General features: G+C 43.4%; 1 protein-coding gene across 1 annotated transcript in view; it reads left to right on the top strand.

Annotated features, from left to right (window-relative positions):
• The window catches only part of DGKQ (diacylglycerol kinase theta), a 290,718-nt gene that overhangs the window by 214,134 nt on the left and 60,399 nt on the right, over positions 1–16,185 (top strand). The window contains exons 14-15 of the mRNA XM_082243121.1: positions 7,560–7,598; positions 11,970–12,085. Of these exons, the coding sequence (XP_082099247.1) occupies positions 7,560–7,598; positions 11,970–12,085 (155 nt within the window). The remainder of the gene's footprint in view (positions 1–7,559; positions 7,599–11,969; positions 12,086–16,185) is intronic.

The following is a 16,185-nucleotide window of genomic DNA, read 5'->3' as shown; positions in this document are numbered from 1 at the left end:
TCACGGTCACATCTACCCATGGAGGGGAAGGTCCCTCTGAACCCCAGCTTCCCATGGTTGCACTGACGGTGGTCCTGCAGTCTTTAGTGTCCCGGGTGAAAGTGGCATGTGGGCAAAGGCCCAGGAGAAAGCGTCCCCCGCCTTCCCCTGCTCAGGCTGTCCCTTCTGATTCTGATGCCGCCGTGGACGTGGCCTGTCCAGGGGGACTTAATATCACACCCCCTGATCCATCCGATAGTGAGGATGATTCCTCCATGGTCGCAGCAGCAGCAAATAAAAAAACACTGAAAAACGTACGTATCACTGCAGTGCGTGAAACTTTAAAAATGGAGGATGCGGCTGTGTCGTGTGGTACACACAAGTTGCATCGTACTCCAAAGATGTTTCCTTATGTTCCTTTTGACAGGTTTTCCTGTAAACAATAGGAACAACCAAAATTACCCTTTGTGGTCCCCAAACGTTTTGCTGTATGTTACTCTTTTGAGGAGTCGCTTTTAAAAAAAAGTGGGCTAGTCCACCAGTGGTTTTCAGGTTGAGTAAAGCAACCATGATCCCAGTAGAGGAACCCCCATCCTTTAAGGACCCAGCTGACAAGAAAGCGAAGGCTGTGGCACGCAGCATGTTTACTATGGCTGGTTTGGCATTGCGGCCAGTGTTTGCCTCAGCCCTGGTGTCTTAGACCCTAACTGAATGGGCAAAGCTTTTTCGCCAGGGCCTGGGGGGAGAGCAGGTGCCGGCTGCTTATGATTAAGCGGACCATATGGTCCATGGGCTGCAGTTTATTTGTGGTGCAGCTTTGGACAAAGCTCCTGTGCTGTCCAAAATTTCTGTTTCAGCGGATGGTGATTAGGCGCATGCTGTGGCTTAGGAATTGGTCCGCAGACCAAGCCTCTAAGAAAGCTCTCATTGATCTGCCCTTTCAAGGCGATGGCTTGTTTGTGGCTACCTTGGATGACATGGTAAAGCATACATTTCTTGGTGTGAGTCGATCGGTGCTCATCCTCGATCCTTTTCTGTGGCTCGGATCTTAACCTTTCTACAAACGGGGCATCGTTCAGAAGTTGGCCTTGAGTACCATCAAAGGCCAGGTGTCTGCCTTGGCAACCTTCTTTCAGTGACCCCTAGCCACGCACTCTTTATTTCGTACCTTCATTCAGGGGGTTCGACATGTGGCTCCACCTGTACGGTCTCTTTTGCCCCCGTGGAATTTAAATGAAGTGCTTTTGGTTCTCCAGAAACCTCCATTTGAGAATATTCAGGAGATTCCCTTGCCTACGTTATCCCAGAAGGTGGCATTCTTGGTGGCTATTACCTCGGCCCGCAGGGTATCTGAGTTGGTGGCATTATCCTGTCGCAGTCCCTATTTGGTGGTCCATAGGGGTAAAATGGTTCTTCGTCCCTGTCCATTATTCCTGCCCAAAGTTGTCTCTGGCTTCCATTTGAATGAGTACATTGTGTTGCCTTCCTTGTGTTCCAAGCCGACTCATCCCAAGGAATTTGCTTTGCATACTTTGGATGTAGTTTGTGTTATTCAGGTGTATCTGGTAGCTACTGTGTCTTTTTGGAGGTCAGACTCGCTTTTTGTGGTTACGGACGGACCAAGAAAAGGGCTGGCCGCTTCTTCGGCTTCCATCTCCAGGTGGCTTTGACAGACAGTGACTTAGGCCTATTCCATGAAAGGTCAGGTACCACCTTTCCCTGTCACGGCTCATTCTACTCGGGCACTGAGTGCTTCTTGGGCCTTCCGTCATCAGGCTTCAATATTGCAAGTTTGCAAGGCGCCCACTTGGTCGTCCGTGCATATCTTTACAAAATTCTATAAGGTAGATACTTTGGCATCTGCGGATGCTTCTTTTGGCCTCATAGTTTTGCAGGCTGCTGTTTAGGAGGGGCTGTTTCCTCTTGAGGGGTGTTTTTCTTTAAACGTTTATTTTTCAGACAGGGCTCCTGTGACCAGGTTAAGGCTCCTGTGTCCGGCTTAAGGGCTCTTATGTTAAGCCTTGGGTTATATTCCCCACCCCTCATTTTCCTTTTGCAACTGCTTTTGGACGTCCCACTAGTTATGATTTATGGAGCGCTGTGTCTGTCGATGAATGAAAGAGAAAATGTGATTTTTGTATTTACTGTAAAATCTATTTCTCTGAGTTCATCGACAAACACAGCATATACCAGCTTAAGATGGCCCATTGGCATAGCCAGGTGTTTTTTGTTCTGCCTAGTCCTACTGTTGGAGGAGGCAATATAACCCACTAGTTATGATTTATGGAGCGCTGTGTCCATCGATTAACTCAGAAAAATTTATTTCTCTATCGTTCATTGACGGACGTAGTCCTCTGATCCATATCAGTAGGGATTTACTGCCCCCTACAGGAGTAGGACACTAGGCAGAAAAAAAGTTCTGGCTACGCCTATGGGCAGTCCCGGAGGGTACACCCTCTCTCTTCCTGCATAGGATATCAGTTTTAATCTGCCTAGTCAGGAGTAAGGACCTAGTTCCTTGCTTGGATCTTTGGTCCTGGCATTTAAGTATTTTTTTATGTAGAATTTTTTTTAGCTAGCCTTTTTCTCCGGAATTTTTTCCTGTGAGATCTTCAAGCAACTATGCCGGACTGGGCGACGGGCTGGATATCTAAATTCAGTGGTCATCCCAGTCTGGCCAGCTAGCGCGTGCAGGCCTTAGCTCCGCGCTAGGTCGGCCGCGACATAGTCCCACTGGACAGGGACTGGCCTTGCGAGTTAAACGTCTCACCAGGTCGCACACGACAGGGTCTAGGCCTATGTCGCAGCGTTCCTATTTGGCGACAGCCCCCACACTTCGGTGGAGAGGGGTCTTGTCAGGAGATGGCACCCCCGCCTGGGTTCCTGGTACAGTGAGTAAACGTCCCCCCCCCTCTTCCCTGGTGGATTTTGGGGTAAACGTGGGCCCCTCCCCGGGATGGTCGGACCCTTACACTTCTGGGTTTCCCTCTGTCCTGTTGTTCCCCCCAACGTGGGGGAATGGTTGGGCCTACCTGGGGCTGGGACCTCGTTTGCAGTCCACATCGGGGGCCGAAGAGTGCGCTCTCAACGGCATTTGGCCTATCGTGCGGCCAGCTGGATGGTGTTAGGAGGGCTGGCGGGGGGTCCCCCTGTGGGTCCTGGTTACCGCGTTCTGGCGCGGGCCGCCATTTTATTGTAGCCTCGTCTGCTTCAATGACGGTGGCCATCTTGGTACACCCGTTTTCCCCATTTTGTGGTGGATTATTTGCTTTGAAGGCTGGTGGGTGTGCCTAGAGGTGTTTTTTGGTGGTAGGAGCCCCTCCCTTCACCATGGGCAGCTTCCTGGCTCACTTCCTATCACTGAGCTGTCGCTGAGACCTCCCTAAACCGATTGCTTATCTGGGGACAGTGAGTTACTGAGAGTAGTCTCTCTCTCTCTGTGGGGGTACATTAGCTCATGCCTGACCTCCAGGGGGGGGGGGGTGGTGGTGTTGTAGCTGTGGGGCTGCTCTTTTAAAAAAAATTGATTTTTGTCATTTTTTTTACAAATTATGCCGGCGGGTTCTTCTGCTTCAGTATGGACCCTGTAAGCCATGTGTCCCCACCTGACCCCCTCACGGAGGCCGAACTGTCACGAATCCTGTATATCTCTTGCTTTTGTCTACCCACGGATGGGAAATAAACCTTTTTAATACATACTACACTATTGGAGCATCTTTCTTTTTATACTCTGGCCCCATGCTGATGTGAGGAAAGGGGAGGAAGAATCCACCAACTACCCCATTGCAGAAGCGGCACAAGGGAACCTATCTTGGCCCTGAGGGCCTACAAGCGTGATTGGTCTTAGGACCGTATGGTACATAAGACCCATTACATCTGGTAAGTCACCCATCTTTACAATAGGGATGCACCGAAATGAAATTCTTGGCCGAAGCCGAATAATAATAAAATGTTTGGCCGAAGGCCGAATACCGAACGCGGTGTTTTGCATTTTTTCCATTTATTTTGCCAATTTTTTGTCCTCTCTCTTGTCCTCTCATGTCTCTCTCTCTCTCTCTCTCTTGTCCTCTCATGTCTCTCTCTCTCCCTAAATGTTACTGTAGGGAATGGGATTCAGTGCACACTGCAGCCTTGTACCATAGGGTTAATGTTGGTGACACTGTAGGGATTGGGAAGGATGCTGGGAATGGAAATCAGGAAGCATGCAGGCAGCCTTGTAAATTTTAATTGCAGATACAGGGCACTGGGCAGGTCAGGGTTAATGTGGTAACATCAATTACTCAGTGACAGTCAGTCAGTGTCAGTGTGGACTCGATCAGATTATACAGTGACAGACAGTCTCTCATAGTGGTGGTAGTAGGAGGCTGGAGGTGGACTAGTAGTAGCCTGGAAAGGAGCACAGCCGCATACATACATTACTCACTCGTGCACTGCAGCCCGCCCCACACATTCAGTGAGTCTTACTCTCCTCCCTAGTTTTTTCAATGGCACATTCAGGAAGCCAATCACGCCGTGAGTAGCGGCACAGCGGAACCAATCAGGTGTGCAGGCACGCGTGATTGGTTCGCTGTGCAGCTAATCACGGCGTGATTGGCTTCCTGAATGTGCCATTGAAAAAACTAGGGAGGAGAGTAAGACTCACTGAATGTGTGGGGCGGGCTGCAGTGCACGAGTGAGTAATGTATGTATGCTCACCGCTGAAGTGTCCCGGCTTCCCCTGCCTAACACGGAAGTCTGAGAGTCCTCCTGTCCTCCTCCGAGTCCCTTCCCCCTGTAAATATCGTGACCTCGGCGATATGAATATCGCCTACGGCCACAGAACGATAGTCAATATCATATCGACTATCGTTCAGCCCTATTATTCGGCACAAAATTATTCGGCCTTTTGACTTATTCGGCCGAACACCGAAAGTGCTATTTTTTCTATTTTCGGCCGAATAATGTTCGGCCGCCGATTATTCGGTGCATCCCTACTTTACAATATCACTGTGGAAAAAGGAACCTATGCCACCTATAAGTCACAAAGTCGTATTGGATAAAGCACCTGCACTTTTGATAAAAGACTGGAAGATTTCTTTGCACTAAGGAAAATTATTTACTCACTTATTGATGGACTTGAAATAAATCCGCATTTATTTATATATGTATATTAATCACGCAACCTTGCAATTTTTATTACATTGGTATTTCTACTTGATTATTGCAAAATTTGTCATTTATTGATTTATACTTGTTCATTGCACAATTTATATTTATTTACTGATAATTTTATTAATTTTTAGCTGTGATATATATTGTTCTTTTGCACAAATAATTTACACAGTTATATATTTCAATCAATTGCACATAGCACATTAATTATTAGCAAGCACTGTAGGTAGTCCTGACCCCTAAGGCTAAGTTCCAATGCCGTGACTTGGTGAGGAGCGAGTCCCTTCTGCCCTGGGGTAGCTGTTGGATCAGCTGACGCATGCCGTGCTGGACACGGCTCCTTTGTAGGGTCACCTGTCGGTTTCAGTGGGGTTTGTCCGGCGTATAGTTTGCCGGAGTGCTGGTCTGCGGATCAAACTTCTAAGAAGGACTTAATGGATCTCCCTTTTCAGGGGGATGGCCTGTTGGCGTCGCATCTACAGGATAGTGCAGAGGTTTGTGGCCCGCTCCCGGAACCTTCTGGCAGATGCACTGGTGGCACCATGGGTTCTGTCGTAGGCAAGAACTTATGCTGAGTTCAATATGAACGATGCTGAAAAGTTTAGCATGGTCACCTGCGCAAGGATGACGCCAGCATAGTCGTGGGTGAGCGATCACGGTTGTGCCAAGGTCAGTATCAGCTGCTGTCTGCCTTTTCTCCTCTCAAGTTGCTGCCAAGACTTCTTCGCAGGATCGAGAGGGAAGGGATTCCGGTCATTCTCGTGGCTCCAGACTGGCCTCGCCGAGCTTGGTACGCCAACCTGGTCAGGCTAGCCACAGGTCCTCCTTGGAGACTTACTCTCAGGGAGGATTTATTGTCTCCAGAGCCAATCTTCCATCCTGCTTTAAGGTCGCTGGCTTTGTCGGCTTGGCTGTTTAAAGCCAGGTGCTGTAGGGCAGGGGATTGTCTGCTTCAGTGATTCCCACCCTGCTTAAAGCATGAAGTGACTTCTAGGATGATTTTTCATCGTTCGTGAAAGTCGTATATTGCGTGGTGTGAGTCTCTTTGGGCTCCCCCTCGCTCTTACTCGGTGGCCCGGATCTTGGCTATCCTTCAACGGGGAGTTGATCAAAAGTTGGCCTTGAGTGCTATCAAGTGGTACTTCGTCCGGATCCGTCCTTCCCTCCGAAGGTGGTTTCTAGTGTTCACTTGAATAAGGACATTGTATTATCGTCTCGGTGTCCTAAGCCCAAACATCCTAAGGATTATGCATTGCATACTCTGGATGTAGTTCAGGCACTCAAGGTGTACTTTGCGACTACTGAGTCTTTTCGTGAGTCAGGTTCGCTCTCTGTACTCACGGATGGCCCAAGAACAGGGCTGCCTGCGTCTGCTGCGACTGCTTTCAGATAGATCGGACAGAAGGTGGTGCAGGCTTATTCAATTGAGGGTCAGGTCCTACCTTTCCCTATTTTGGCACATTCTACTCGGGTGCCTAGTGCTTGCTGGACTTTTCGCCTTACTGGCATCTGTGCTTCAGATTGCAAGAGGGCTACCTGGTTGTCTGTTCACACCTTTACCAATTTTTAAAAGGTGGATGTGCTGGCATCTGCAGATGCCTCTTTTGGCCGAAACGTTTTGCTGGCTGCTGTCTGGAGGGCTTTTGGCCTTCCTTGAGGGTGTTTACTGTTTGCTTCAGATGGGCCTCATCTTTTTGTTCTGATGAGTCCTTTATTGTCTGGTTGGCTGTGTTAAGCCTTGGGGACTTTTTCTTTTCTGCTGTTCCCACCCCTCATTTTATGGCACTGCTTTGGGATGTCCCTACTGATATGGATCAGAGGACTGCGTCCGTCAATGACCGATAGAGAAAACTGGATTTTTGACTTACCGTAAAATCCTTTTCTCTTAAGTTCATTGACAGACGCAGTAGCTGCCCCTCTATTTGGAACTGGGTTGGTGTTACTTCTCTGACATTGCTTTGATACAAAACTGACATCCTATGCAGGAAGAGAGAGGGTGTACCCTCCGGGACTGCCCATAGGCGTAGCCAGAACTTTTTTTCTGCCTAGTGTCCTACTCCTGTAGGGGGCATTATAACCCTACTGATATGAATCAGAGGACTGCGTCCGTCAATGAACTTAAGAGAAAAGATTTTACGGTAAGTCAAAAATCCAGTTTTTACGGTAATTACAAAAATCATATTATTATTCTGCTCTCTCACACTGCTTTCTCATGCAATCAGCATGTCCCTTGTTAATAATTGAGCTCTGTAGCACAGCTGACAAGCTCTGTGTGCAGTTTTGCACATATTCAGCACTGTGATGTGCTGGCTAATGTTGAGAACACATTGTATTAACTTGCACTGCATTTTTAAACTAGGTCTAGATTTTGTTCAGTGCATTCATATTTTGTGTTTAATGTCACAATGTATTGACTCTTTTTTTTCCAGAAAATGTGGTGACTGTGGTTCCAACCTATGCCCCTCAAGGTAAAGTATATGGTACTCAATTTCACTCAGAATGGTACCAATTACTGTATTATTAGTGAATGTTGGAAAGTATAGTTTTAACAGCTACCCTACATTTTTGAGGCATCAGTTGCAGTAATATGGTCATTCAGTTTACAGTGGCTTTAAAGCACTTGTAAAGTTTTGAAAAATGTAAATCTGTTTACTTAATTACATACGAATTGTTTGGCAAATAGTGTTTTTTTACATCAGACCTGTGTTTTGTGCATTCAGGGTATGGATACAGGTTTTCTGCACACTACACTCAGTACCTTCCCTTATTCGTAATCCCTCACTGCACTGTTCATTTGCTGGGGCTCCCTCCAAATCCCTTTGTAAGGTCTGAGTGGAGTCTGAGCATATGCAATAAGGAATCCTTTCCCCTGATTTTACAGTTTAGGCCCGATGACTGGCTGCTCAGACTTCTCCTACTTTATAGAAAGAAGAGAAGAGGGTCACAGGTTACCAATATTATACTCTGATAGTTTATCTTAATCGTACAGGACAAAGGACTGGTATTCATAGACTATGGGTTATATGCTTTTGCCATTTAGTTTATTGGACACTGCAAAAAAACTTTGCTAGGGCTAGATTTTTGCTAGTTTCCTTAGGTGATGGATCTTTTCTCCTCTAAAGAAAGAAATGTATTTTTAAATAATTTACATTTTTTACATCTGACTGCTTATTACTTTGCACTCCCTAGCAGTTTCTGAATCAGTTACCCTCTGTGTGTACCCCAGGAACCATAGCCAGAGCCAATTGTGGGGGGGCAACCTACACAGTAATAATTGCTTTGAGCACTGGATCCTGCATTAGGCCCTCACCTTGGCATGAAGTGCAACGTGCAAAGTTAGCTGCAGGGTGCTATACAGATTCATGGCCATTGTCAATTTCTATGGTTACCAGACCCTGAGGATCGCTTCAGGGGTATGCCTTCTGTGACAGGCAAAGCCTGGAACTTTAACAGGCCCAGCATCATGGATACAGTAATACAGATTTTGCCTGTATATGGACTCTGGTTCCTTGCTTTTAACTACACTAAATCCTCAGGGCATAACATACTGTATGGTATAGTTTTTGTCTCTAACACTTCAGCAAAAGCACTTTTGAATTAGGTGGTTTTCTCCACCTATCTGGACTTATTCTCAGAAGTATGTGGTAACAGAAACACTTCCCCTAGATGACTTTTCCTGCCTGCCTGTTCCGCTCATTCCAGCTGCCTTCTTTTATAGAGCCACAGGAAATTGATCAGCACCTGGGTTATGGTGGCATCTTCCCCCGGGCATGCAAAAGCCCATCCATTCTGTTCTCCTGAACCATGAGTACTCCACTGCTGATCCCTTCACTAGCAATGGTGATTCATAGATGCAAGGGAGCTGGAACTAAAAGCCAGAACATCATGCATCCTGTTGACCTTCTACAGGAAACACACCCTAGTTCCTTCTCAGGCATCTACCATGTGGCCTTTTTGACAAAAGCAGATTTCTCTGCTACTCTACCTCACACCTGTGTGATTGCAATGTGCTACCTGCAAGGGATGCACAGGTTTAAAGCCATAGCGTTTACCTCATAAATTGCAGGAAATGCAGTATTCCAGCTTCACATCAACAGAAGGCAAATTCATTGACTGCAATGTATCAATTTCAGGCACAGGAAAATGGTTTCAAGGTTTCTATTTAGGCCTTGTTCACACTGGCATACTTATACACACAAGCGTACACCTGTGTGAGGGCATCCACGTGCAGGCAGTCCTATTCATGTCAATTGGAATGCATTGGCTTCACGGACACAGTTGCTGCTCCCAATTTGAAATTCATGTTTGTATTTTTGCATTATATATAATATGGTGTTCTTGTTATCTGCACCACTCAGCTCTTGAGGAAGGTGATCTGTAGTATTATGTTTTAACATTGTATTCCTGTCCCTCCTTTCGAACCTGAGCGGTGATTATTTATCTGAGCTGTTTTCTGTTTGTATCTTTGTTATGATTAAAGCCCAAAAGGGCTGAAACGTGTCAAGGATTTTACATTGTTCCCCCTACCTGAATGGATTGAAATAAAGAAGATTTTATGCAAATGCCATGTTTCCGACCTTTTTCATGAAAATAGTTGAACAGTGTATATGGCTCTGGTCTGAGCAGAGGTATTGTCAATCTCATGGGATTATAGATGGAGAGGGTAGTAGCATCACACACCACTCTTGTATAATTTGTTCAGAAAAGTGCGTGCCCTGCTTATGGCTCTTCTATGAACCCAGGACATTCATGTCACATTATCTGGATCACCTCTGGCTGAAGGACTCCTCAGCCAGGATATTGTCTGCCAATGTCCAAAAACGTCCAGTTCTTTCAAACTTATGGCTGAAAAATCAACTTTCTGCTCTCTAGCCCTCACACTGTCTTAGATACCTGGGTCTTATTTTTAACCCAAGATCTAACTCTCACGACCCTCAGATCATGCCCACACCCTCAATTCACTTCTTCATGTGGATTCTGGGCCTCCTGGTAGATTCCTTTGAGGCAGTTCCCTTTGCCCATTTTCACTCCAGATCCCTTCAATCCAACATCCTCAAGAGGTGGAACAAGCAAATCCAATCCTTGGATCGCCCAATGCTTCTATCTAGCCAAAGAAAGCTCTCCCTGGCATGGCATGTCTTGAGATTGTAAAAGTCATTCCTTCACAGGACTTGGAACATGGTAACGACATATGCGAATCTGACAACCAGGGTTGGTCCTTACAACTTCCTGACCATCCAGGGACATGGTCCCCACAACTTCCTGACCATCCAGGGACATGGTCCCCACAGGAGGTGAGTCAGAGGACAGTCAGAAAATGCTATAGCGCGTACGGGGGAGGAGCCTGCACACGCTGTAACACCCAATACTGCTGTCTATGCTAGCACTGGCCGAGTGCCATCCCATGTGAGTTTTTTATGTTGCTTTCACCCCAATAATTCGGTGTATACAGAGAGTACTAGATTGCTTTGTTTATTTTACACATGTACCCATGTATGACGGTGGAGAGACGGTTATGAGGAAGTGACCACTTCATCTTTGTTACTGTGTCACTGACACGGCGAGCTTGGCCACCATATCACACCTGAGGCATTCCCATCCAGAGGGAGGACAGGAGAAAGCAGCCTATCCATTATTCATTAGCACCTGTGTGTGTGCAAAAAGCGGGTTTGGCTCATTATAATCTGAGCCAAACCAGGAGGTGAGCGGCCAGCATTATCACTAATGCACTAAGTCACCTTAAGAATTGAAAGCACCAGCACCTGGTCACCTGATATCTGCACAGCACAGAAAGGATCACCTATTTTTATGAACTTTGCACCATTTGCTGATGACATTTCACTTAATTATTATTTATGAGCACGGGCACTTTATTGTGATATTCTTTATTTAGTTATTAATAATCACAGTTATATTATTTTTTATCACCTGGATTCATATTATCCGTTATCACATGATCTAAAAGCACTTGCACTTTTTTGTGGTACTCACTATTCATGTATTGATGTTTATTGTGGTACTCATTTATTTATGGATCTATGTTTGTAAGACACTAGATGTGGTTTAGGGCTGTCAGTCTGCTTGGCAGCCAATGCCTCTTTTCGCAAACTCCCTCAGTTTTATTGCTTAGGTCCATCCCATGGTCTATAATTACTAATGCCTTAAGATAATAGGAATTTTGTGTTACCTGTCAATTCCTTATCTTGGCGTACAGTACAGGACACAAGTGCCTCCCCTCTGTGTCTTGATTACTCCTTATTGCTTGCTAAACATCTGAATCCTCACAGATAGGATGGGGTATTATGGGTACACTCTAGGGGTGGCCCTAGAAAAGATTTTGCCAGTCTCCAGTCACCTGAAGGTAGCAGCATATCACCCGCACTCTATGAATACCACTCCTGTGTCCTATAATGGACTTAAAGATGAGGAATTTACATGTAACTTAACATTCCTATTCTTATCTGATGAATTTTCTAATCTATTTTCTGGAGAGATAGGGGGAGCGTTCAGAAGATAAGTGAGGGGGCGTGCTATGCACATTTTATATATTACCCTATCTGCCACCTATTACACAGTAATTCTTGGAGGGCCCTACAGGGGAACACGGCAGCAGGGTAGGGTAAGTACTAGCAGTGGAGGGGCCTGCTATGTGGCAAACCTAATACTCTATCCTGAATGTGCAATAAACCTATTCACTTTAACTCTTATTGTGATGAGTTGATATCTTTTAATACAATTACGTTTCAGGATAATTGCATAATGTGTATAATTATATATGATATTTAACATCAGTAAATAATCATTTGTGGATCTAATTACCGCTTCTTTATTTTTTTCAGGTGCCGTTGTGTTGCAGATTTCTTGTTTTTCTGAGGCTGAGCGTATATTTATGCTGGTGAAAGACACAACTGTTAACAACAAGCAGCTTACTGCTGTCATCATTCCACATCTTGTGGTAAGAGCTGTTAAAATATACTGACTATACTGGAAACAAACAAATTACTTAGGGTGAAAATAATGGCATAAGGCTACATGCAGCCAGCTCATCTTTGTGTAGTAACTGTTTTTTTGTATAACATATTTTGTTTTTGTGGACTGAATAGCAACTCATATTGCACCTGCAACTGGCCTTTGAAGTTGTGAAATAAGTGGAGTTATGACTACTGATAGCTATCAAGGTCTACCCAACCTTAAAAAATGACAGGGAGAACTAGTTTGATTGTTGTGGTGGACGCTATTTTTATAGCATACTCTTTTACGTCATCTAAAGTATAAATTCAGCTACAAGTGAAAAGAGCAAGATGGACTTTTAAGGTGTCAGCAAGAATATGCGAAAATAAAATCCTTACATTTTATTATTCCAACATGTTTAAAAACATTCAGATAAAAGACGGCCTAATGCAGTAAAATAAACCTCCCTAGGAAACCTGCCACAGAGTAACAGACACCAATAATATCAAATTAACAAATAGTTCACAACTGAAAATATAATAATTAGGGTGTCCGCCATAGGTAAGCAGTCTTGCTCAATCTCAACGCATTTCGCAGAAACACCCTGCTTCTTCAAGAGGTGAGAGGAGGTAAAACGTAGAGCCTAACAAAACGTAGAGAAAAAGTTTTATCCTACCACAGCGAAAATAGAAATTCAATTAAATAAAACTTCAAATTAGGGGATACAACCAAACAAAAAAATCCCAACTAGCGAGCTATTGCCCAACACACCTGATAAGGTGCAAATATCCAATCACATGATCAATCCAAGAACAGATGGAGAATAAGGGTACACTCTCCCTGCATACCAGAAAAAAATATATCAAGGGAAGCAATGTATAATACTAATAATGGATAGCCACAAAATTTAAGGCAATATATAAAAAGACATCACAGGGCCAAAAACCAACACTAGTGGGATAACAGGTGCTAGCAGCCAAGTACTGTTGATTTAAAGGTTACCAAGCAGTATGAAAGCAGCTGCCTTAATTGAATTTTTCCAGCTTTTGCCAACTTATAGTTTAAATGCAGGGTACATACACAATGGTGTTCAATTTTAAACTTTAGCTAAATACAAAAACTTTTTTTTTTTTAAGTTTTTGATTAGTAACACAAGGTTTTTATTGCTGTCTTCGTCCCCTCTAGATAAATGTATCCCCTCTCGCCTTTGTGACCATTGTCTGAGACACAGAAAGATATGGGAAACCCAACATCTTGCAAATGTCAGTGAAACAGGAGGCATGGGGAAATCTTCCAGTGGGAAGGGAAATCTTCCAGTGAGAGGGGCACTTGTTATGAAGACAGCTGACTAACAGGAGAATTCACCTCACTTTGGAAAGATTTCACTTTCTGCTGTGTCTATGGCACAGGTATTGAGGAGACACAGCTGTTTTATGCAAAACGGAAAGTTTAACCACTTGACCTGTGGAAGGTTTACCCCCCTTCATGACCAGGCCATTTTTTGTGATATGGCACTGCGTTACCTAAACAATTGCGCAGTCATGCAAGTGGCAAGCTTTAGATAGATTTTGCTCTTGAATGTCAGTTTCAGTAACGGAACGTTTTTAGTTATCTTCATTAAATTTTTATGACATTTCAGAATTCTGGAAAAATAATTGACAAATACTTTTATTACATTACTGAAATCTATTCAGCATTGAACAGTAAAGGAACAAGAGAATGCCAAATGCATGTATTCTGATTCCCACAAATTGTCTTCTAATGGTTACTTTTTCAAAGTTATGAAAAAGTGAGTTGACTGTTGATTCATGTCGAGCTTACTGAACTATGATAACTGAATTCACAGCTACTGTATTAGTATCAGATGCTTCAAAGTAGCGTAGTTATATTGATTTGTGGTGTACACTACCAGTACATTTTCTAGCATCTTAAAGTGCTTCCTCTAAGATGGACTAAGTATATGAGGATTCAATTTGGAGTCAAGAGGGACTAAAGCAGAGTTCATTTGGTCCTGGGACTTTCTGTGAGATTGTTGGCAAGTCTGTGTATTCTCGTGCTATTTCACTCCTTTACTGTAAGCATAAAAGGGACTTTTGTGGTGAGAGTCGCATGACAGTTCTCTGTGTGTATTTACTTCCTTGTTTTGCAAGTATTTACATAAAATTTCAGATTTTCCCTTGCTGGTTTTAAAAATGGTAGGCCTGTCATATGAAACACCTTCATCTTTTCTTGCCTGAATTTTGGCTAATCATTTCCCCGTTGTTAACCCTCTTTGAGGGTTAGGGACTTACGTGAATGTACAATATATATGTAAAGAGCTGCGTAAATTGACGGCACTATATTGGTACCTATAATAAATATTATGGGGTTGGTGTGCAGAAGCAGACTAATAATTTAAAAATGAACCTTCTCCCCCACAAAACAGTGTCAACATTCTATTCTGTTAATAATCCTAGAACATTCCACACTCCATCACATCCCTGGTTTGTCCAGGATTGTCCTGGCTCTGGATTTGTATTTCAAGATTGTACCTGCATTGCACCTTCTGCTATATGTGGTATCACAGATCCTGCAGTCGGATATGTCGTAGGTTCTTAACACCTTCTTATGACTACAGATATCAGTGTACTAATTTCTAAGACTCAAAGCCAAAATAATTTAGCTTTTTTTGCTATGTAACTGTAGGAGACATTTTAAATCCCAGATATGCTTTCCTTTCAAATGGGATATTGTAAGCTAGGGTCGTAACATCTTCAATCTAATATAGTTATCATGTTCCCTGAGGATTCTCAGTACTCTATTTTAGTTTTTTTGTACCCAGTGTGCATTCACAGCCACCAATGAGGAATACGTTCACTGGTAGGTCCAGTCTAGTTGAGCAAATTAATTTATTACATTTAAGGTCAACTATAAAATATTTTATTAGATTAATTATCTTCACTTATTTTTTGTGCTTTCAGAAAATTACGGGTAAGATTTAACTGCATGCAGTTCGTCCATGCAGTTAAAATAATAAATCCTCACAGTTGTGTTTTGTTAGAAATTTAGAAGCCTAGTCACCCTTTGTTTTATGACCCAAGAAAACCTTTTACTTATGTCTTTCTTTTCTTGCGCATAATGGTTTATTGCTAGACACAGCAGGACTGGTAGGTAAGTTAAGTATTGGTAGTTTACCTAGCACCTCATTCAGTAGCTATTTGTCTTCTTGGGATGTTTCTCCAGTGTTTATATATTTTCAGACTTGCTTCCCTAATTTATTTTTGTAGTGTTTCACCAAGGTCTTGTTTTTGCAACAATATTCTGAAGTAAATGATGTCACTTTAGATGAGCAATGACCTTCAACATACTTTCCTAATGTATTTTAAAATTAAGCATTACCAGTAGTGCTTGACCATACATTTTTGTGATAAATGAGATATCTGTCAGATCTGTAGTGTTCTTGGGGTTATCCCTAAAGCTTAGTACACACAATCAGAAAATCGGATGAAAAATACCGCTTTCGGAGAGATGGTACGATAATCTGATCATTAGTACACAGCTTTTGAGAGCCAATCATGACCGTTCATGCGGAACTATCCAAAGGGACAAACGCAAAACATTTTCTTATACGATACCAGAATATACAATATTTGTTTAATCCGTACAATATTCATCTGAAAAAAAATCGTAAGACCATGCATGCTCAGAAACGACAGGTTACAATACGATACCAAACATTCCATCACTTCCGAAGTTATATTCTGTCGTATGAGAATTTTCGTAACTTAAGTATGCTCTTAATTTTCGATATCAGACTAGCATGCAAAAAAAACAACAAACCAGACGATTATTTGTTCTTTATTCTCATCGTTTGTACAAGGCTTAAGGGTATTAGTTTGTAATTCACCAAGTGGATTGCCCACACAGAAGCAGATCAGACATTTGACCTAATAATGAGGTGGTTGGATCTTTATCAGATTGGATGTGCCTAAATCTGAAAAATGTGTGTGCTTATTGACAAAAACAAGACTTCTAGATCACACACATGACAAGTGATTTTTTGTGGGTCCTAAACAATTTCTGATGTAGCCATTGCAAGTCCACATCTGCCATCCAAGCTAGATA

The sequence above is a fragment of the Pelophylax lessonae genome, assembly GCF_965119305.1.
Source record: "Pelophylax lessonae genome assembly, chromosome: 1".
NCBI classification, from domain to species: Eukaryota; Metazoa; Chordata; class Amphibia; order Anura; family Ranidae; genus Pelophylax; species Pelophylax lessonae.
This window is presented reverse-complemented; position numbering and strand designations above follow the sequence as displayed.